At 55.5% G+C, this 23,340-nt stretch overlaps 2 protein-coding genes across 3 annotated transcripts in view; both read right to left on the reverse strand.

Moving 5' to 3' along the window:
* FLT4 (fms related receptor tyrosine kinase 4) overlaps positions 1 to 10,289 on the reverse strand; it is a 45,845-nt gene extending 35,556 nt beyond the window's left edge. The window contains exon 1 of one of the 2 annotated variants that reach the window (XM_032447435.1): positions 10,083 to 10,289. In XM_032447435.1, the coding sequence (XP_032303326.1) occupies positions 10,083 to 10,140 (58 nt within the window). In that variant the 5' untranslated portion in view covers positions 10,141 to 10,289. Of the gene's footprint in view, positions 1 to 6,134; positions 7,700 to 10,082 lie in introns of those variants that run through there. The other variant, XM_032447434.1, reaches the window with a different exon arrangement.
* A 2,720-nt stretch (positions 10,290 to 13,009) lies between these two features.
* LOC107320151 (zinc-binding protein A33-like) lies at positions 13,010 to 22,730 on the reverse strand. Its single transcript, XM_015875741.2, has 6 exons — positions 17,159 to 22,730; positions 16,693 to 16,788; positions 14,918 to 15,151; positions 14,507 to 14,526; positions 13,647 to 13,762; positions 13,010 to 13,554 (listed from the first exon to the last, which is right to left on the reverse strand). Exons 1-6 carry the CDS (start codon positions 17,429 to 17,431, stop codon positions 13,010 to 13,012), a joined length of 1,284 nt encoding a protein of 427 aa, XP_015731227.1. The 5' UTR covers positions 17,432 to 22,730.
* Positions 22,731 to 23,340: the final 610 nt, after the last annotated feature.

Here is a 23,340-nt window from a genome sequence, read left to right on the forward strand (position 1 = left end):
AAAGCTGTGAGCCCTCTGGATTCCTCCAGCTTTCAGACTTGAAGCCAGTGGCCCCATCAGGAGACAGAAACAGGAGTTCAACACAGAGTGCAACATGGAGCACCCAACCACCATGTACCACTGCTCCAGGCACCCAGCACGGGCACAGCCACCCACGTGCCAGGAGCGGCTGCCACGCTGTGCCCTGCAGCATCCCCATCACACAGTGTTTATCTGTCTTGCCTCTCTCCTCTCCCCCCGCAGGAAGCACACTATCATCAACGCATCGCCCTGCTTGCTCCAGCCCGGTTTCCTGCTCCATCCTGCCAGGTTTACCCTGCTTTTTCCTCCCCCCCTCCCCTGCCCCATAGGCTCTCAAGGCCAATGCTTTGCATTTCTGTCCTCCTGCCGTCTTTCCTCTCCCTCCCCCCGGTGCTCGTTCCCCACTCCATCCTCCCCCCAAGAGGCTGCGTCCTGAGCCAAAGTTAGCCTCTGTCAGGTACCCCGCGTCCCGGCCCGGGGCAGCGGAAGTTCAGCCGCGGGCCCACCCTGGCAGACCTCCTCCAGGATCTTTGCTGTCAGCAGCCTCCCCGATGTCCCCGGGGCGAGCGGCCTGATTGGTCGCTCGCTTCACTGGGCCGGGGATGCTCCCGCACCATCACAGCGCCCTCGCTTGCTGGCCAGACACCTCTTGTGTATTTTGGTCCTCACTGCCTGGATTGCTCCGGGTTCGTTGGCTGTTGCCTGCGTCCTGCCCGGAGAATCTTTTTCCTGCTTCTTTGAGATAGAGGCACTGCCCAGCCATCTGTGTGTTTTCTATTTCCGCTTGTAGACTAAACAAGCCGAGGATTGCTTCCTCTCCCTGACATTTCAGAGGGCAGCTCCGGCACAGCGGGACGCAAAGTGCCTGCAGACAGGAACAACCATTCTTGCCCGAGGGATTTCACTCCCCAAGGGCCAGAAAGCCCAGATGTGCCAGAACGGGCCAGCTCCACCCTGCCACACTCCGCACAGCCCTGCTTAGCATACATGACCACCCCTCTTCCAGCAGCCCCTATTAACTGCATGGCTAAACCTCAGCAGAACTCAATTAAAACTACCCTCCCACATCCTAAACGACTGTCAGGTTGCTTCTCTTCCTTACTCTAAATTTACTTCTTTCCAAATCTCACCCTGCTCACGTTCTCCTCCCCCCACAGGACGGTATTAGTGTGGCACAGAAAGAGCAGAGGGATCAGACAGCCTTAGGGGACCAGAGACAGAACCAGCACCATTTGTTGCACCTCTTACCTGAAAGGATGCGATGGATGGACCACAAATGTGGACGCAGATAGTCTACCTAGCTGGACCCTCAGCCAGCACAAGTTGTGATGCAGACAGCAGGATCCCACTGCACAGGGAAGGGGAGACCTGGGAAGTGGTGCTGATGAGCCCAAGGTTCTTGTGCACACTTGGCTTTGCCATCATTAACCACATCCCTGAGCCATGCTCAGGTGAAGTACCCTGTGGAGAGAGCTGGAGCTGGGCTGGTGGGAGCTCAGTGAGGTGGCATCCACCTCTCGATGGGGGATGCATCTAACTGGGAAGTCAGAGGGATCCCCAGGGCCACCACTAAACACCGAGAGGAAAAGGGCAGTGGCATTTGGAAAGAAAATAAATCAAGTGGAATGTTTGCTTTTTGCTTGATGTGCGTGGGTTTAATTGCTGGCCTTTGGAGTTTGGCTTTTCCCAACACTGTTGGCTTATGGATGGGCTGCGCACGTCAGCAAAGCAATGCCCATACAGAATCAGGGTGGGCTTCTCTGGGCACCTGCATGGCTTGCAGCTGGGCTGGGAGGCACCGTGCCAAGAGGAGAAGCCCTGCTGCTCCATCCCCCCACCCCTGGGGTTTGCATCCAGATGTTTGCTACTTGGCTGCCAGCAGAAATCAGCACAGAGCCCTTCAACCACACAGCTGCCCAGAGCTGGCAATGCCCACCCTGCTCCACAGCACAGCCTGTCCTCGAGCTGCTCTCCAGCTGCTGAGTGCAGGAGGAGCTGATGAGCGGGGTGAGTGGGGGAAAAAACAGTTTTGCAATTAGGTGAATTAATTTTCTTGGCCTTGGAAAACCTGGATTCAATTCTCCATCTGCTCCAGGCTCCCTGTAAATGCAGCCTCTGTGCACCTCCAGCCCTACCTCTGAAGAGGGCAGAGCAGCAGGAAACTGGGCTGCTTTAGCTTGGGGAAGAAAATACTCAAGGAAGAAAGGAGGAATCCTTACAGCTCCTGATGAAAGATAACATGGAACAAAGAAAACAGATTTATCCCAGAGTCAATGTGACATTAAAACCTCCATTAGACGAAAGACAGGTCCAGAAAGTAGGAACCACAAGCAAAGGGCAGGAGGAACATTAACTTCCTGATCATCAAAGCCAGGTTTTCAAGCAACAAGGCGTATAAACCTAAAAATAATCATAATGAAAAGGCAAAGGGAAGAGTGGTCACGGGCATGAGAGCACGCTGCTGCCTGGGGAGCCCAAAGCACACAGAGCCTCCACGTGCAGTCTGCATGTGCGCACCCGCACATGTGCACGGCGCATCCGCACGGCCCCTTCTGCCTCCGCCAGTGGGGTGGGCACGGGGGGAGGCAGGAAGATTGCAGGGATCTGCTTCAAAGAAGCATTTGTCACCGGGGGCAGCGGCAGAGGAAGGAAACCTCAGGTACGAGGTCAGACGTGTGAGCAGGGAGCGCTGCGAGAAGAGCTAAGTGATGGCTGCAGACCTAAGAACCCCCCTGGCATCCCACAAGCAGGGAGAGAAGGAATTTCAGCCTGAAAAACACTGCAGCATAGTGGGCTTTCTGCCACCCCTGAGCTGGCCAAACCCTGAGTCTTCCCTGACGTGGTTAATAAAAATCTGACTGCTCTCTGTGGGATCCCCAAGAGGAGCAGGATTGGAGAGGAGTGCAGTGATGCTCTGCTGGCTACAACTCACCCCAGCAAGCCCAGATTGATCCCTGCCTTTCTCCCTTAGCCAGAGCCCTATGTTGGTGCCCGGGGTAGTGGTGTGGACACGCTTTGGGTTTTCTTGCACCACAGCAAGCACCCAACGAGCCAAGGACCGCATGCAGTTTGGGAGATGATAATCATCAGCTCCGAGAGCCAAAGTGCATCGGGGCATCCGCGTCACTCCAGATTAGCTGGCTGGTGAACATCTTGCACAGCTCCTCTTCTCTCCCCACCTCCTCATAACACCCCTCATGCAGATATGAATTTCATCTAGCTCCTTTCCAAGAGAGGCTGAGTTTGAAATGTCACACTCTGTAGATGCGAGCGGGACTCCTACGATGAAACACCCAGCCCAAATGGCAGCACTGGGCTGTGGTGCTATTTGAGGGCCAGCAAGCTACACCACCTGATGCTGCTTTTCAAAATAGCTTCCAAGGGGGTTACCAAGCTCCATAACAACCCGATTACAAAGCTCATACCCAGAGGCTGGCAGTTGTTTTCCCATTCAAAGGTGCTTCCCTTCCACGCAGCCCAGCGGGCAGAGCACGCAAGCAGCCCGATGGGAAGGAAGCGTTGACACATGAGAATGACTTCCAGTGGAGGAGCAGAGAACCAACAGGGGGAATGGTGCTAAGGAGACCACACGCCACTTCCTCAGCTGTTGCTGCCTGGTCACCGCCAGGTGCCCACAGCCTCGTAGGGTGATGGGAAGGTGTTGGCTTGGGATCATTTTGCCATTGGACCAAGGGGCTGAATAGAGATGTGGGCAGGGGGACCAGAGCCCCCTCCACTGTTTCTCTGTGGGCACCTCTTCTCACGTGTACAACTCTCCTTAGTTCACATGGGGCCCTGTTTTTTTTTCTTTCTTTCTTTCTTTTCTTTTCTTTATTCTTTCCTTTCTTTCTTTTCTTTCTTTTTCTTTCTTTCTTCCTTTCTTCCTTTCTTCCTTTCTTCCTTTCTTCCTTTCTTCCTTTCTTCCTTTCTTCCTTTCTTCCTTTCTTCCTTTCTTCCTTTCTTTCCTTCTTTCCTTCCTTCTTTCTTTCCTTCTTTCTTTCAAACCTAATATTGTACTTAGAAGTGCTTTTCTTTTGGAAAAGGTGACTGCAGGGCCAACACCATACAGAGTCTCCTGCTGCCTTCCATCACCACCATAACCCCATGGCCAACACTTACCTGTGATGAAGGCAGCTCTGTGTTCCCACTGTCATATAAAAGGAGAGCCCGTTGTTCCCCTGCTGCCCCATACATTCTTCAAAATGCCACCCAGGCCTTGTTAATGCCCTGATCCTCTGTTCTGTACACTGGGACATCCCAGGGGAAGAGAGGATGGACAGAGTATGCCCAGATTCCATTCCAGTGTGGAGCTGTCAGGCCAGATGTCCCACAAAGCATCACTGGGTGATTCCATTTACAGCACAGCATTGCCTCCCCCTCATTCCATCCCAGCACAACAGCCCTGTACCGCCCATCCACCAGCTCAGGGACACCCATGGTGTGAATACAAGCATCTCTCATAGGACACCTTGCACCACAACCATTCCCCACTGTTGAAGCTCTTTGCTTCCCGTCAGCCAAGTGCTGCAGCACTAAGATGGGATGATGGCCACTCAGAGCAGATCACAGCAGGGACAGCTCGGGCTGGGAGAGCCCATGGCAAAGTGATGGATTTCTATGGGCACTCGGTGCCGTCACCTCTGCTGGATGCTGTTTCATTTGCTGTCATCACTCTGAGCTGGTAGTTTCCAAATCCAAATACAAACCACAATTTGTGCCCAACCTCCTGCCTTGGTAGATATCAAGATTTACTGCTGTCCAAGGAAACTATTGACTTTACCCTTACTTTTGTCAGTATTTATTTTTTTAGGTCACCACATCCACCATCCATCTCAGCAGACGGCCGTATTTCAGAACGAGGGAAAACAAATCGCAGGCAGAGGGCAGAGCCCTGGAGCCAGCCCACAGCACACACACATCTGCATGAACACACACACTCTTCCCCAGCCAACACGGGCCCCACGCACCCTTCCCACATGGGGAAACCATGCTGGGTTTGGGGTGCTGCGTTGCTTCACCCTGCCCATCCCCAGGCAGCTCCCCAGCAAAAGCCCTTCAACACCACTTGGAGAACAGCACAGAGTGTATCCAAAAGACGCCTTTCTCCCCTTCTGGCTGCAGGCCATAGGGTAGGCAGTGCCCTCAGCTTTGTGTCCTGGTGAGATGACGGCTGTGGCAGGAAGGTGCTGAGGGAAGTTAGCTCATGGGAGTGAGCTCACACTGCTGCAACGTAAGCGTGCATCACGCAGGGAAGTGACGCCAGGAGCAGCATAGTCAACTTCAAACAAACAACCTGAGCTGTGCACTCTACTGCTTTTTCTGCCTTGGAACAGCCAGGGAGGATGCCAAAGCCCTGTTATCCCTGTGGGGATTGAGCTGAGCCCAGGTCTGGGGGCAGAACACAGGGGCTCCTGCTGCCTCCTCCATCCACCAGGCCTGTGTGCATCCATGGCACTGGCTGTGGTGGATGATGGGGTCAGAGAGGGTGATGCTCAGAGGGCACAGAATTTTAATATATCAAATATTGCTCAGCTAAAATGGAATTGGACAGACACACATCTTAGAGCAACCAGTGCCCCAGGGAACACAACACTCTCTGGGCAGCAAAGGAGCAGTGATGCTTTCTCATGAGCCCTGCACACCCCATGCACAGTGATGTCAATCTAAGTGCTGCACAGTTGAACCAAGAGTCCAGCATCCACATGAAGGGTAAGGGCTGCTCTGCTTAGGGCTTGCTCTTTAAAAAAATACAGTCTCTCTGTACATTCTGCCCTTTTAAAATACATTAATTGCCATGGAAACAATGCTCTTATTGGTATGGGAGCAGCCTGGTGGCCTCCACAGATGCGAGATAAAAATCAATGAATACATTGAAATCCAGGCATTTCGGGACCTTTTGTAGTTTTGGGGTTGGTCACTGTGGGCACACACATGAGAAGCTCGCAGAATGCCATCTCCTGTGGAGAGAAAGCAGGATGTAACGTGCAGTGACATCTGTGCTCGCTTGGCACAGCCCCGCATGGATGGCAGTCCCAGTGCTGATGTCTTGTGCTGGGCCACAGCTCCTGGTGCTGCTCACAGCCCCATTGCCAGCAAGCAGAAAACCTTGTCTTCACACCAAGCAGCACCCGTGGAAGGGCTGTGGGTGCCCTCCCTGCCCATGGCTATCCCAACACAGGGCCAGAGCTGCCCTGCTCCCCACCGTGCCGCCCAGTGCAGTGCAACCCGTGCTGTTATCAGGCAGTGACAGTTTCCGCCATCAGATTCCTCCTGTCCGTCAGGAAAGCTAAATAAGGAACATCGTTCAGGCGGCTGCAGGAAGAGGGGAAATGCAGGGACATCCGGCCCAGCTGCCAATTTTTCCTTTCCCATGAACCACCGCTGACCTCCACCAGGGAGAACCTGGACACTGAGCCTGGCACCGAACCGCTTGGCTTAACCCTACCCTGTGCTGAGCACTGCCACCATCACGGCACCACGTTCACCCCACCGTGGGCAGAGAACCATTGTGCACGGGGCTTTGGATGCACCAAAGGATCTCAAGAGCATCACTGTGCTGCTCTGGGTCCCTCCTTGCTCACACAGGCAGGTCACGTCCCACCTTTCCCCTTCATCTCTGCTCACTACACGGCTCTGTCCATTAGTGATGGACGATGCAGACAAGGGGGGTCTGCAGCCCTTCCCATGCCCTGTTTGGGGATACCCCTGGTTTCTTGCTGCCCTTCCCTGCACAAAAGGCTTTGTTTAGTCATTCTGCGACCAGATGGAAGAGAATACACTCGGATGTCTCATGCCATTCCCCACAGCCCTGTCCCATCACTTGGAGCCTTTCCAGGACCCCCTGCACTGATCCTCCCCATTAGCACATGACGTCCGTCCCACAGCACCTCCACGCTTGGCCCTAACCATGCTCACACTGGGAGGCGGGGGCAGAACCACAGCAAGAAAAACAATTAGCACGTGGGAGAAGCTGTAAGGTGAAACACCAGTCACTGCCTCAGACCTGTTTCTGATCCCTCAGCACAGAAACAACTCCAGGACAGATCTCTGCCTTTAAAACCAGGGGGGACTTTCACCGGGATCCTCCTTGCCCAGTTGATCGCAGGCCATGTGAGCGCTAACAATGAGCACCGCAGATGGGCAATAACACTTTGTGCTGAAAACATCACAACTATTCCAACCAGAGAAAAAGCCCCCCTGGGGCCCGGTGAACCCTCCCTTGTAACAACATGAAACGAGAAACAAAGGTCTGGGATAGCCAAAGGCAATAAAACCCTGGAATTAATTTAACCAGTCACTAGATGCCAATGCAGCTGCAGCAGCATTTCTTTTGCTGATGAAGGTCTCGGGTTAAGTTCAGCTCTGGTGCAGGGCATGGTCCTGGGCTCCTCCACTGGACCCTCCTAGGGCAGTGTCCCCTTGTCTGGGTGTGGACTCACAGGAGCAGAGATGTCACCGTGTGCCTCAGCCCCAGGTGACTCTGTGCTCCTCATCTCCCCACCACAACCACCCACAGGGAGTCACTGTGCTGTGATTTTGCCCATCCTGCCCAGCGGAAGAGCTCTGTGGTGTCGGGTTGTTTCTCACAAGGAAACCACCATAACCACACCCCGGGCAGTGAGATCTGGCTGGCACAGAGCTCTTAGCTTCTGCCCATGCCTACAGCACACCCTGGGCTTGGTGCGGCCCTGGGTGGGATGAGCATGGTGTAAATATGCAGCCTCCCAAAATCAGAGCCCCCAAACCTTTGCCCTGGTTGGTTAGTGCTGTTTAATCAAGCAGCCTGAAAGCAAAGATGCAGGTGATGCTCACTCTGCAGATGCACCCCGTGGGGCTCATGCTGCTCCCCAAAGCCACCGAGAGCTAAGCACCCATTAATGGCCTCCACCCCTTTAGCACAGCGGCACCCTGAGCACCACAGGTGCTTCTCACAGTGCAAGAAGTGGCTGCCTGGCCCCGGCCCTGCTGCTGTTCCCATGGGATCCTGCTCTCCTTTCCCTCCCCAGGAACTGCCCCGAGAACAGCCTGTTCCCTCCTGGAGCACCTGCCCTTCCCACGCCTGCCATGGAAAATACTACGGGGCTGAGATCCCCCTGGGGACTGGGATCTCATGTGGAACCGAGGGGCAGCATGGAGGCTGGGTGGGCCCCTCCTGGTTGGGGTCATTGTGGTGCCAGGGGTGTGCCCCCATCTCAACCAAACGTCAGACTGAGCTCAGCCACCAGTCTCCCTGCAGCAGTATTGCACAGGCAGCGAGCTGCAGGCTGGCATGCCAAAGCCAAACCCCAGGGCAGGGAGAGCACCTCATTCTCCTCGGGTTTTCCCTTAAGCAAGAGGCAACGACTGCCCCCTCCCCAGCACTGCTGTCCCAGCCCTTGCTCTGCTTCACCACCAAGCAAATGGGCTGAACCAGAGCAGGGCTTGCTGCACACTTCCAGGTTTTCGTATGAAGGGGTGTTGCTGAAATGACCCATGTTTATTGCTTGCCATAAAGCAACTGCTCCAAATCCCATTTGTGAGCATAAACGTTGCTGCTGGCAGGGGCTGGCTGTGCACCCGGCCGGGAGGTCTGTGTGCTCCGAGGAGGGCAGCAGCAGCTGCCAGCACCATCGGCTCACATCCTATACAAGCATGGGCCCTTCCTGCACACCATGGGGTCATACTGCAGGAGTAGGGCAGGGTGTGAGCAATCCCACTGCTGTGCATGGAGGTTGACCCTGGGATGCTCCATCCTGGGGTCACTGTGCAGCTGGAGCGCGGTGAGAGTCCGCCTCCTCCCACCGAGCAGGGCAATGGGGTGCAGCACCAGGACAGGCTCTCCATGGTCCCAAACCGAACTATTGCACCATACACACATGGAACAATCTCACATTCACATCCCCATTTCTGAGTTGGAAGCAATGAAAAATTGATTTTAGCTAAAGCAGGATGGAAGGCAGATAAAGCAGATGATCTTTAAGGTCCCTTCCAACCCATGCCATTCTATGACTGTCAGCGGGGTACGGTCCCCTGCTTGAGCTCCACATCACCCTTCTGCACTGCACTCATCAGGCAGCACAGCAGAACTCCAGCGCAGCGTGCAGCCCTGGGTGAGACCCACACAGAGCCCCGCACCACTCCCCGCACCTCAGGGAGACGGAGGGATGTGGCACAGCCGTGCGCTGCTTTGCAGCCCATTAAAGAGAGCTGTGAGCAGCTGTGCCACCCGCAGCAGGTCCCTCTGTGGAACCAGAGCCTCCATATCACTGTGGGCACGACGTGCTGGCAGCGCCAACTGCATCGGTGCTGCCCATAGCCCGCTCTGCACCACCACACCCAGACCCACAGCCCTCCCGGTGAGCCAGAGCTGCCGCCGACAGTGAGTCACTGAGCCGAAGGCGACAAAAATTCCAGTTGAGCCCCCGAATTTGTTTCCCCTCTTTCCTCCCGTGTAACAAACTTCCCACTGGTCTCGCTTCCATCTGTAGCGTTCGACTCACACCAGCTTCCCGGGGCTGTGCTGCCCCATCGCTGGCGGTGCCCCGTCGGTCCGCACCCCGCGGTCAGGAAGGAGCCGCATCCACCTGCCCCACGCCTCAGCCGCGGGTTCAACTCGCCGCACTCAGCCTCCCACCAGCCCTCCGCCCTGCGGTGTCTAAGTCCCCTGGGTGGGTCACAGCGACCACCGCGAGGAGGGTGGGCAGCGGGCAGAGCGGCGCACGGACCCGCTCCCCCTGCCCTGCTCCCAGCACAACGCCCGACGCTCGGACCGGTGCCTCTGCCTACGAACAATAACGGAGCGGAGCGCGGGTCGCCCTGCAGCCGCAAAGGAATCCCCACCGTAACACGCCGAGGACGTTTCCTCCACTCGCACCGCGCACACCCGCGATCCCGGCACGGTCGAGGTGCGTCCCATCGGGGCTGGGAACTGCGGGACGGTGCGGGGAGTGGAACAACCCCATAAGCAGCAGCTCCCTGTATCTCCGCGGGACACCCTCGGAAGGGCCCCGTCGGGGCAGCCGCACCCGTCACCCCGCCGCAGGTGCCCGGGGCAGCCCCGCAGCGCGTCCCGCACGGCTCACCTGCCTCCGAGACAATGCCGAGCCACAGCCAGAGGGGCAGCGTGCAAACTCTCTTCATCTCCGGGGCTGCGGACTATTCGGTGCGGAGCGCCCCGCGCCCGAGCTCTGCTCCCGGCGCTCCCCAGCTGCGGCGACGCGCGGCGGCGGGCGGGGAGGGAGCACCGGGGCCGCTTCCTTTTCCTCGGGCCGCCCGCCGCCCTCCGCCGAACCCCGCGGGGCGCCGGGCGGGTACGGGGCGGGGCGGGGCGGGACGGGGCGGGCAGCGGGGATGGGGGGGTTGGGGGCTGCACCTGCGGCTCCGGGCAGCGGCGGGGGGTCGCGGCTGTGGGCATCGCCCCGAATGTGCCTCCCAGCCCCGGGGTGCGCACCTTGCGAGTGGATGCTCGCAGCTCCCATCTGCACGCGTGTCTGTGCGCTCCATGGAAGCTCACGCCTGTGCACGTGAGGTCCTGCACCCCCCCCGAGGACACACCTGTGCACACACACACACACACACACACACACACACACACACAGCTGTTCCTTTAGGGATTACGGACCACCCTCCTGCTGGCCATCCACACGCACCGGCAGCAGCTGCGCTGCTCTCAGCACCCACACACCTCCCTAAGGGCATACAACAAACCCTCCTGCTGGCCGTGCACCCCGCGATGCTCCATGTATCCCACACACTCTTCTCCTTTTGCTCCTTTTCCCAAACTCATCTTGCACACCCCGGGGCACAGCAGTGGGATGCCGGCAGGGCTCTGGCGGTGGCACAACATGGCTGTGGACATGGAGGCGATGCTGGAGCTCCAGGAGCACATAGCAGCCCTGGCCTCCTGCTCACGTGCCCACCAAGCACCGAATGGATAAATAAACACAGCCCCACGCTGCGCCCCACGGGGTTGTTAGTTATGCACGCTTGCAGATACCAAATAGAGAATAAGATCTTGAATAAGAACCATGTGCTCGTGGCTTCTAACAGGCATGAAAACGTCTTGTGTGCTCAGCTGCTCTCGCTGCCAAACCTGGGGAAGAAATCACCCCGTCCCTTCCCTGGAGCTGTCAGAGGGAACCCAACCACAGCCGTTCTTTTATCCCAGCACCCTCGGCCCGGGGAGGGAGTCTTTAACCCTGGGAGAGCTGGATCATAGAATCACCGAATCGTTAAGGTCGGGGATACCTCGAAGGTCTCCAACCCCAACCCATCCCCACCGACCACGTCCCTCAGTGCCACATCCCCACGGTTCCTGCAGACATGAGGGGCAGCGAATTCCCACCTCCCTGGACACCCTGTGCCAGCGCAGCGCTGCTCTTTCAGAGAAGGAAGAGCAGAGGGTGCGACAGGGGCTGCATGGAGTTTGGCTCCCGCACCTCCACCCTGCAGCCCAGACACGGCGCTGCACTGAGCGGCCCATCCGCGCTGCCGCCTAACGGCAGGACACGGGGAGGGCTCGTCCCACCGCGACGGGGAATTTTCCATCGCAAACACCCGGTGACTGCGAGACTGGTGGGACCTTTCCATTGTTGCCACCCTGGGAAACAAAAAGATCCGATTTTACCAGCTCGCCTCCCTCCTGCACGCGGGGATGGGCGCCCAAGGGAGCAAAACCTTCCCCAAAGCAGTGGGATAGAGACGCAGTCACAGCAAGAGCTGCCAGGCTCTGATCAGCCCAAGGCACAGCCACGCAAACACCACACCAAGGTGGCCCCGAGACACCTGGGGACACAACAAGGTAACCCCCAAGGAAAAGGCAGCTGGTTGCTGGACCAGAGATGGATGCTACTCCTCAGCTTACGTAGGGCTGTCCCCATCCCCAGCTCCTCATACCCAAACACAGGGACAGGTTGTAAAGGTCACAGCTTTCATACAGAGTCTGGTATCTTTGCTCCACAGTGCTATGGTTTATTAGCAAAATGCATTTCTGAGATAGCATTCAGAGGCAGACAGCATTCACATGCAGGGTTGAGGCTCATAGGAGCACACCACCCGTGTTCTGGGGAGGGGAGAGGCTTTCCCCTCCTTGCAGGACTAGGCAAGAACATTACATCCCAAAACACAGTTCTACCAGTGAGCAGCATGCTGTGGTTCCTGCATGCAGCACAGCATGGGGAAGAGTGCACGATACCTCAGGAGGCTGCTCAGCACAGGCAGTTGGGACAAGCAGGTTTTGCTGCTCACCAGCTCTGCTTTTGGCAAGAGGGAGGTGTAGGAGGTGGCAGATACGGCACACGCTGCAGGGAGCTGCTCACAGCTCGTGCAGCCACAGCTACCCACAAGAAGCACGGGCAGCAGCAGCACTGGATGCCTCCTCCTCCCTGCTGTACTCATTGCCTGCCAGTTCCACTGCCACCACAGGGACAGCTGCCACTTCTTCTGTGGCTTTAGGCAGTTCAGAGAGGCAAAAGGTTTTGGCAACATATGCTACAAGTACTTGGGTTCTGTTCTGCATGGGCACAGAAAGATGAACCACACCAAGGAGGAATTCACAGGCTCCAGCCAGCACCTTGGGCTGCACTTCATCTCTGCTTTGACCCTTCAGAGGGATGCACACAACTCCACACATGCCAGGCTTAAAAATCACAGCAGCCCAATCTGCTGGGCATCCCGCTCTGGAAGCTCATGGCCCAGGCTGTGCCACAGTCCAGTCTGGCTGAAGCCCACAGCCTCCAACCCAGGAGCAGGTACAGACACAGGAGCCCGTCTAACAAGCCAACAAGCAGAGTGGAGCTGTGCCGGCCCTGCGCCGTGCTCAGAGCTCCCTCTGCTGCCGGCAGACAGCACCTGGTTAACAGCTCTTAAACAGCACAGCAAACGCATTTCTTTCCCACTGCTCACTTAAAACACAGGAGCGGAGGCAGGGAAGGGCAGGCAGCCCCGGCTCTACACTGAGGGGAGTTTCTGATGATGCTGCAGGGGCACAGCACCCCACTCCCTCCAGTGCTCACAGAGCCAGGTGGCAGATGCGCATGGGCTCCACGTTGTCCCTGCCATCACTGAAGCAGGTGCTGAAGAAGGGGCAGTATCTCTCTGCTGAGACCTCGTGGAAGGTGAAAAGATGGGACATGTCCTGGGCATCAAAGAAAGCCACGGTGCCCTCCTGGCAGTCTAAAAAGACCCCCACTTTGCGGGGGGGCTGCTTGGGAAACAGGCGCACCCAGGGGGTGGCAGTGGCCCAGTATTCCGTCTTGTTCCTCAGGCGAAGCGTCCAGTAGCCATTCTCTGGGCACAGCTTCACCTTCGCTGCCCGGTTCACAGCCTCAGCAGCCACCCCCAGGTCCCACTTGGTTTTGCTGCCCACCCACACCTCCCAGTAATGCTGGCCGCAGTCAAAGGTGCGTGAGGCCATGACGTTGACACACTGCTGGAAGCGCCGGGGGCTCCTGGGGACGGGCTGGGCTCTCTCCCGCTCTGTCACTGCTGTCAGGTCTCTGGAGAAGACCAGGTTGGGGTGGGCTGACTCAGGATCAAAGGTGAGTGAGGCTGGAACTGTGGAGAAACCAAGGACAGTGTTTATGGGTTACACGTTTCTCCTTGCAGAACATCTCCAGCCCATCCATCCCTCACACCCATCCACTCACCAGGGCAGATGGACTGCAGCATCTGCCTCCAAAAGATGTACTGCAAAGGGCCACCATGGCTGTCCCGGTAGTGCTGCAGGTCAAAGGCAGGCAAAGGCTTGACACTCACTGAGGGCCTGGGCAGAGAGAGTGGTGGTCAGTCCTAATGCTGAGCTGCTGGCAAAGTGCACGAGAACAACACTCAAGAGTGCAGCAGATCATTGTGCACAACAGATTTAGTGAGGACTAAACACAGATTTCTGTACCTGTGACTTACTACCCCTGACACAGCACACAGCTCAAGAGTAGAACTGTGATGGACTGAGTGGACAGAGCTGGAACCAGCAATGCTGCCTGCACATTACTGACCCACAACAGCTACCACCCAGCACACCCACACCCGTACACAGGCCAGGCCGCATCCCCAGGCAGAGAACAGATTGGGATGTGCTTCTCTATAGCAGCACTGGTCCAGGAAGCACTACCCTCAGCTACTCTCACTGCTCAAACTTGCCCTTCAGCATCAGTTTTGCAGACCCTTGAGCCATGAGAAGCTGCGAGAGAGCACGGAGAAGTCAAAGCAATCAAATGAAGCCTGCAGTGCTGCCCCGCTCCCATTTGTAGCATGCACAGCTCTTGCACTCTGCAAGCAGCCTATCTCCTGCACACTCCTCTCCAGTCAAGCTGTCTCAGCACGCACGTTCCCCAGGGAGAGCATCTAGTGTGTGCTGGGGACCAGCCCCCACCTGGCACAGCACCAGTTGTCTGCTGAGCGGCTTGCAGTGCTTTCAAAAAGTCAAGATAAGAGCCCTCCCTCACATGGTCCCAGGCAGAGACAGAGATAAGCAGAGAAATCAGCTTCTTTCATGCCAGACACGTACCTGATATCCAGGCTCTCCACCTGCAGTGAGGACCAGAGAGAATTAGCAGTCATTGTCTGTAATTCATGCAGCTGCACAAATAAACCCCCTGTCCTGACTTCTGCTGTCACGTAGCAGAGGAAAGAAAGCCACCAGGACCTCTTCCACCCTGGGGAATACTGGCTGGGCTCTGAGGCCTGGGAGACTTCACTGTGGTGACAGAAGGAGGAAGGGCTCCGAGACCCATCACATCCAAGGGATCACTGTGTCCCTTGGTAGCTAAAAACTCCAGACTCAAAGGAGTCAGGCAGACAACCCAGAGGGATGGCAGCAAGAGCAACTTCCAGCTACAGCCTGGTGTGTCATTTAGGACCACATTAGTGTCTAGAAACAATCCTCTGCCTCCTGCCCGAGCCAGCCAAGCACGCTCACCTCCAACAATGACACCTCATCCATGTTGCTCAGGGTCTGCTCTAAGCGCTCCATGTCTCTCCGCAGCATTGCCATTCCTTCTTCCAGCTGGTGGACATCCCCATGCAGCCGTGCCAGCGCCTGCTCCTCCTCTTTACCTAACTGTGCCAGCACAGCTCTCTCCTCTTCCTCCAGGATCTGATGCAGGCGAGTGAACTGTGCCCGGATCTTGAAGTTCAGCTCCCCAGATGCTTTCTGAGCAGAAGACAACAGTAATAAGTCTGGCAGTTAAAACAGACAGGTGAGAGATGGCTGGGTACATTTCTCTGCTCACGGAGTCCTAGAAATCAGTTTCAGACATACCCACAACGTTTTGGAAGAAGGAGACATGGACAACTCCTGAGGCTGCATACAGCCATAGGGATAGCCAAACCCTACTGATAGTTCTGTTGTTTTAACTACAAATCCTTGCACACAGGTGGAAGCTCACAGCCCTCTCCCACATCATCAGGAATTGACTTACATTTTATACTGGAGCTCTTTTGTTTTCCTGGAGCTGCCTGCTTTGTGGTCCAGGTTTGGATTCACTTCACAATGTCAGACACCAAACAGAGGTTCCTAACACTGGTAACTTGCTGCTATTTACCTCCAAACACCTCAGTTTCAGAGGGCCCCTGTTTGTACTAGAGAAAGCTGTGCCAAATAATCTCTGTAGTTAAGGCTGATAAAATCCTGTTACAATCTCCTCAGAGCATTTCCCCATTCTAAACTGTTTGATTGGCCAGTCAACATTGTGGTGTTCTCACTACCTTCCTTTACAAGATACAGCCAACGATGTTTTCTTGCCTCTTTAAGCTTTTAATCTCTAAGAGCAATCTTAGTCCTCGTTATTTTCTAGCTGAGTTTGCCAAAACTCATGTCCCCTTCTACCACCATGATACTGATCTCACTCAGAGTGTGCCCCCAGCTTTACCAGCCAACCATGGTACCTCAGCCTCTTTTGGCTTTAGCAGATGCTTGTGCTGACACTCCAGATCATACTCGAGCCTGAACATTTTCTACCATCAGTTTAATTGTACCTCTGAACTACTTGTTCTCTTCTCAAACCCTTTATTTTCTTGTCTTTTAATACTTCTATGCCACTCAACAAGGAAGCTTACTCAGCCTGTGGCTGTTCTTGTCTCAGAGATCAATGACGAGCAGGCAGACCGGTACCACTCAAGCATGGAGAGAAACACTAGAGAAACACTCGGGCGTATCACATCCTCTCAGAGCTGCACAGTAAATCTAAACAGTCCTTGTAGCAAGGCCACTGCTCCCTGCAGCATCACTGGTGCTGCTGATCCAGCCCCTTCAGCTTCTCTGCCTGCCCTCCAGACACATAAGAGGTTTCTACAGCTTCCAAGAACGAACCCTTTTCAAGGAATCATCCTGCTCATTGAAGAGGGGCTGCTCAAGTGGCAACACATGGACATACAGCTCCTTCGTGAATGTTAACCCGGGGTTTACAACAGAGCAGGGATGCCTGTCAAGCCTCAAACTTTACTCCACCAACTTGCAGCCAGGCTGGCTCAAGCACAGGACAGCTGAACAGATTAAGAAAAGGCAATGAGATTGAAGAAGCTTCTATGGGCTTTGCTCCTTGTTCACTCTGTCTTTACCAGTACTGGGATTGCAGATGGTCGCTTTCCCTTCTGGAAAGGCATCTCAGCCATTGGCCAAATATCTGTGCAACTGCTACAGCAACCCAGCACCACCCAGTAGGGCACATGAGCAGTGCTGGCTCAGGCACTTACGGTCAGGCTGCAGATATCTCCCTGCACTGCACGCTTCTGCTGCAAGAACTTCTCCATCTCCTTCTGATGAGCTTGTAAAGCTTCTTCCAGGCGCTTCTGCGGGAAGGAGGAAAAGAAGATAATCCCATTTCATTTCCTTGCTGCAACTCAAGAGCAAAGCCAACTCAAGGCCAGCATCGGAGGGAGGACACAACTGGATTTCCCTAAGGGGACAGACTTTAGCAGCACCTGTTGTGACATGACAAGAGGAAGTTGTATCAAATGGGCGCTTTAGACGGGTTATAAAGAAGGGTGATATGGTAAGGGTGGTGATGCAATGGCACAGGTTGCTCACAGAGGTGGTGCTGCCCCATCCCTGCAGACACACAGGGTCATGACGGAGGGGCTCAGAGCACTGATGGAGCTGAGGGTGTCTCTGCTCAGTGCAGGGGGGTTGCACACACCCCGTCCCCATCCCGGCGCTCACCTGCACGTGGTGGCGGTGCTCCCGGGAGCCGCACAGCCGCACCTTGTCCACCAGCCCGGCCAGCAGATGGTGTGTGCGGAACGTGGGCCGGGGGAACTCACGGCGGCACTGCGGGCACGACGCGACGCGGGGCGTGCTGTGCCAGTAGCGCTGGATGCAGGCCCTGCAGTAGTGGTGCATGCAGTCCAGCATCACGGGCTGCTCGAACAGCTCGTGGCAGATGGCACAGGTCAGCTCCTCCCGCAGGCTGTGCTCACGGCCGACCGCTGCCATCGCTGCCGCCCTACAAGGCCCCTCTTCTTCCTTCCTTCCTTTACCTCCGAGGCCGGGCAAGGCAACCTGAGCGCCCTAAAAGCCCGTCCGGACCCCACGAACCGACCCGGCCCAACTTTGAGTCCTCGGCCCCGCGTGGATTGACGTCCGGTTTGATCAATCACCGTGCGAACGCTCAGCCCGCCCCGCCATTCATTGGTCGGGAGCTGAGCCCCGGAATGGGGCCGGGCTCCGGCATGTGATGCGGTGACGTGGGAGCGGGACGGGCCGGCGGCGGAGCTGCGTTATGGCACATGGGGCAGAGAACAGCCAGCAGGAAGGGAATAGAGAGAGGAGAGAGAGGAGGTGAAGGGAGGTAACAGCCCCATAATGAACACGGTGTGACCTCAGCTGCAGGGACATGATTTAAAGGGCTCGGATGGAAAAGCAAGCAGGAAATGAAGCAATGCTCGGAGATAAGATATCTTTGGATAAAGAGCTGGAGGATAAGGGTGCCCAATGGTGGGACGTTATTTGCCAATGTTTTTTCTTCCCAGACCCAAATCACAGAATAGTTGGGTTGGAAGGGACCCTTAAAGGCTGCCCATCCAACTGCCCTGCAATGAACAGAGTCACCCACAGCTCCGCTGTGTGCTCAGAGCTCAGTCCAGCCCAATACTGAATGTCCCCAGGGATGGGGCATCCACCATTGCATGACTATCTACCACCCAAATGATGCCAAGACCAGAGGTGTGTGCACTGCAGCTGCCCCATGGCCCCAAGCAGAACCCACACTGTGGATGCTCAAACCATCCCAGTCATGGCATGGAAGAAATGTCGGTGTCATTTAGTCCCACCTGTGTCCAGGACCATCTGGCTTGGGGTCAGTGTGGACCAATCTATCTTATGCTGCACACTCTGCACTGTGGAACTGGGCTGTGGGAGAGCTGAGCACACAGCACACTGCTGACGGCATGTGGGAAGCAGGTCCTGCATCGCAAGTGCTGCCTCACGGTGTTTTCCCCAGGGATGCTCAAAGAACTCATTTCTAAGGGTCAGATCCACATGGCTGCTGAACTCCCCAGCCCAGCCCCATGTAAACCACCCCTCCGGGCTGCCAGGCGCTCTGCCACACCACGATGTGACATTCCCCATGCCTGCATTCCACCCCCACCCTGCAGCTCCCTGCACCTAGGCGCCATCCACCAGGAGATTCTGCAAATATTAGCATTTCTTGTTTGCCTGTTTATCCTGAGCTGTGCATGAAAGCCCTCTGATGTTCCACACACAGCACAAAGCAGCTTTCCCTCCCTGCCATGCACTGTGCCTGAGCCCTTCAGCCAGCCCCATGCCTGGCCCCCAGGTGATGCTCTTTAATGTTCCCCTGCTGTTTTTAGTGTTTCTGACCTCAGGGATGAGGGGAAGGTCATCCTGAGCTCACCTTGCAAAATTGGCCGGACAGGCTTGGCTGCTCAAGGTGCTCAAGTGCTTTATGGGTTATCATCCATATTCCATGGCCAGCACACAGCAGCTGTGAGCTCAGCCCTGCAGTCACAGCACAGCCCCACATGGCCTTTCTCTGGCTGGTTCCAGACTGTTTGCTCCATCATTGCTCTCATTAAGGAGGATCACAGAGCCCAGGTCTGCACAGCATCCCCAGATGTCATATATGAAAATCTTCAGACCATTCAGCGGAGATGGAGGGAACTCATTTACTGTCATGCAATCCTCGTAATCCAAGGGATTGTTCAGTAGAAGACCACATGAGAAGAAGACCTCTGAGTGCAGCATTGCATGCAAAGTATGAGTGATTGGACTCAAGTGTTCCCTTTGGTTTTGCTATCTCAGAAAGATGCAGGTGCCACAAAGGCAGCCTGGCTGAAGCCGAGCCCAGGGCAGGCTTTCACCTTTGGGATGCTCCCATCATGATCTTACCATGGGGAGGAATTGATCTATCTTGGAGCCCTTCGCTACCCACTCAAGGTTCACCAGTGGATGTATGCACAACAGGAGCAGTGCAGGTTCCTCTTCCAGGGGAATAAGCCAGCGTTCTGCCTTGGGAACCCTGCAGAGCTCTCCCTTCTCTCCCACCACCAGGGCTGACTCTGCAAATGGTGTCACAAATGATGTCCCAGAAGGCTGTATGTCTCTTACCCAGAGCAAATGTCACCCCAAAACTGTAATGTTTTCCCCATGGGAAGCTGCAGCTACAGGCTGCAGCGACTGGAAGTGCAAAGCCCAATGTTAGCCCTGAAGTACCTCTAAAGCCCAGGGAGCACCCTGGGCACCCCTCTAAAGCACTTCCTCCCTCCCCACCCCCAGATGGGTTTCCAAACAGATTTGCAGGCTCCAGATCTCTCGTGTCAGTTCTGAACTCCTCAGTGCAGGCAAAGGAAACGCTGCTCAGCTCATAATGAATTGCAGGCACGTGCTCCCCTGAGCGGCTGTTTGGAAGCTGTCCCACGCTGCTCGTGCCAAGTGTGCTGGCCAGGGAAGCTCAGCAGTATTAGCATGTCCCAGCTAATTAGGGCTGTGAGCTGTCCTTTTCATCGCCTGGAAGAGCTGAAAGGAGGACAAACGCAGAGCTCTGCCTTTATATGGCTTGGTGCACTCTAGAACAGCCTGTGCGTGCTCCACTCCTGCCCTGGGGACACCAATGTTCCCCGGGGGGGCTCAGTGTCAGCCCCATCCTGCGGGGCCAGACTTGTGAGTCACGTTTCTGGGGGCACGGAGCCAAGAGGAGTCCTGGCCAAATGCTGGATCTGCCCTTCTTGCCAGGGTCCCGTTCTCACCTCAGTGGGGTCCCCAAAGGAGCAGGAGAGATGCACACAAGATCCAAAGCCTTCAGTCTTGCCACCAGCCCATCCAACACGCATGGCATGCGAAAGGCTTGCTGCAAATCTGTGACTTCATTGGGGTCGTGTAGAAGGAGCAGCATCCAGCCTGGGCGGGCAAGCCCCTGGCAGCAGCATATGTGACATGGAGTGATATCAACCAGTAGGAAAGAAATCCCACAGACAGAAGGAGCACTTCGGGGCTGTCCCAGCAGGGCTGCCCCTGCTGTTCCCACAGACACCCAGTCCCCTGGTGCACATCACCCACTGCTGTCACCTCTGGTCTCAGCAGGGAGCTGGGTGTCGGGCAGTGGTTGCCCAAAGTTGGGCAAGGAGTCCGCTGTGGGCCAGGAATCACACTCCCACCCCAGAACTCAGCCAGATTTCTGGTTTATCTGGAGGACAGCTTGTGTACAATGTATCATATTTTTGCAATCCCGGCTCTGAAGAGCTTATCTGACTGCAATTATCCTCTTCTGCAGAAGCTGTTTTCTAGCTGGCTCGGTACACAAACAACAAGCAACATCCCTCTAATAAATGAGGCGAGCTCTGAGCGCAGTGACTTGCAGAAACAGCAGCTGAAGGCACAGCGGGGCTACTCAGTATCCCACTTTTCTACCTGCACATGAGCTGGGAATGGGTGAAGACCCTCTTCAGTGTCAGCCCCGTGAGCCCTGTCTGTGTGCTCCCAGGAGCTGAAGCACTGTTTCTTCCTTAGGGCACAAACCCCATCAATTGCTTTCCATGTGTTCTCCTCTTCCCTGGCTCCCTGACCCTCATCCTGGTGATGCCTGCAGTGCCCCCATCCCTTCCTGCCCCAGCACAGGGCAGGTTGGTGCATCCCTGCAGCAGGTCGCTCCACTATTTCAGCAACACCTTATCCCCACTGCCGCTCCTAAACTACTTCCAGAGGTATTCAGATGGGGACAAAAAGCAGTTACAAAACGAGAACCTGCTTTTCAATTCAGAGAGAGCACAGACAGCTTTCTATCCTCCCTCCCACCTCTGAGCAGCTTTGTGGCTAATTTTGTTCCCAAATGCATCGCAGATTCCCAAATCCTCTGCATCCGTGAACTCGGGGGCTCAAATGGAAAAGTGGATTTTGTGTAACCACAACCTGCTGCTGCTTCTGAGGCTGTTCGGCAAACACAGGCTTGACACCACAGGAAGGAGCAGTGGAAATATTTTGGTTACGTGCAGGTGGGATTAAACAGATGCTTGAGAAATGAAAAGCTGCCTTTTTAAGTATGTCAGCGTTGCAGCTCCAGATGAAGCGGGTTGAACTGGAGCATCTGGAAGCCTTGGTAACAGATTTCTCAGCAATTTCTCCCCAGGAGCGATCAGATAATGTGCTTTTCATGACAGCAGAGGAGCTACAGAGTGCAGCTGGCTGCAAGGTGTGCAGAGTGAGGACCTGCTTGCTCACAGAGACACGGCACATCGTGGGCCGATGAAAAGCATCCCTCTCCTCTGCCCTATTTCTCGGCTTTTTGACATTGTTTTCACTCCCTGGAGCACAACGTTCTCAAATGAGCATGTGAGCGGACTCGCTTTTCCCTAATCAAAGCCTGTAGCTGCTGGGAAAGGCTTTTGGGCTGCAGTGATGGTTGGAGCAATCTCAGTGTGCTCAAAAGAACAGGAGGCTCCTGGGACACCCATGTGTACAAACCCCCAGGCCACAAGGCTGGAGCAGTGCAGGCATCAGTCCCAGCACCTGTGCTTGTGGTGATGGAGCTTCAGGGCCATGCAGGGGAGCATCCTCTGTGGGTCACCAACAGCTCTCCCTGCCCGCGCTCTGGCCCACCAAGCACTACTGCTGACAAAGTTGTCTGCATGGTTGGAGAGGTGATGCTTGGCTGCATGGTGGGTTTTGGTGCTAACCCCTCTGCTGAGACTATGGGAGAGGATAAGGTTGGGGATTTTCTCTAATCCGTGAGTTAAGAGCTTGCCTTTGCTGACATCCAGCAACCAGCATGTGCCAAAAATGACTGGAATGCATCCCATGGTCCTGATGAGGATTCACAGCTCCAGGCTGAGCAGTTTCTCTGCTGTCCATCAGAGCTTCTCACTGCAGTGCATCCCAGGGAAGGGAAGAGCAGGGAGCTGCAGCAAAGGACTCTGGGGAACAGACCAGAGAAATCTTTCACCATGAGATGGGGGGGAGGAGAAAGTCTCTCCCTCATGCAGAAATCAGCCTCATGCTGCTGTGAACCCTGGAGAAGAGGAGAATCCATCTGCCAGGAATGCAGGGTCCTCTCTGCCTTCCAGAGCAGCTCAGCCAAAACTCCTTGGGGAAGAAGGCACAGAACTCCCAGGCAAGGGCTGTGCAGGCAGCGTAGCAGTGGTTGCCTGGAGATGTGTGAAAAAGAAGAAGGGGGGGACTCACAGGGACCCCTGTCTGAGTCTTGGGTCGAAGAGCTGCTTGCAGAGGGGCTTATTTCAGGATTGCTCTCAGTCTGAGACACTGAAGCTTTTTTTTCCTACCACATCACAACTTTTGTGGCACGAGAAGGCAGTTGAAATCCCTCCTTCTTTGTGTTCTCATAAGGAAAAGAAGAACAAATTCCAATGTGTGCACAAGAAGCAATGCTCCCCTGATGTCCTTGTGTTGTTACTGGGAGCTGAGGGGGCTGTTCTCCCCCCTGCCCTCTGAACACATCTCCTTGCCCAGGTGAAGTGACTCAAACATGCTGTCCAGGTTGGAAACCCAGCACTGGAAACAAACCTAACTCCTTTTCTTCAAAGGAGAAAGTTGGCAAGTTAGGGAGCTTTGTTCCTTCTGCTTCCCTGTGATGGCTGCAGGGTGCTTTCCTGGGCTCCTGCAAGTTTAGATTCCACTGATTTAGATGTGCTGCTGCTTTGGGGCCTCTGTCCCTCCAGGTGTGTGGGCAGTGTTGAGGGCCCTAAAATGAAGGCTCGCTCTGATTCCTAGCTCTGGAAACTGACTCTGGAACAGAGACAGACATTGTTAAGTGACTAGAACAGCTCACCATCACCTAGTAAAGGTGTCACAAAGTGACAGAAGGGTTTGCCCCCAATGCTCCTGTGGGTGCTGTGTGAGCGCAGAGCAGAGGTGGCTGTGGGGGGGATGGCGAA

Source organism: Coturnix japonica, chromosome 13 (assembly GCF_001577835.2).
Source record: "Coturnix japonica isolate 7356 chromosome 13, Coturnix japonica 2.1, whole genome shotgun sequence".
In the NCBI taxonomy this organism is placed as follows: Eukaryota; Metazoa; Chordata; class Aves; order Galliformes; family Phasianidae; genus Coturnix; species Coturnix japonica.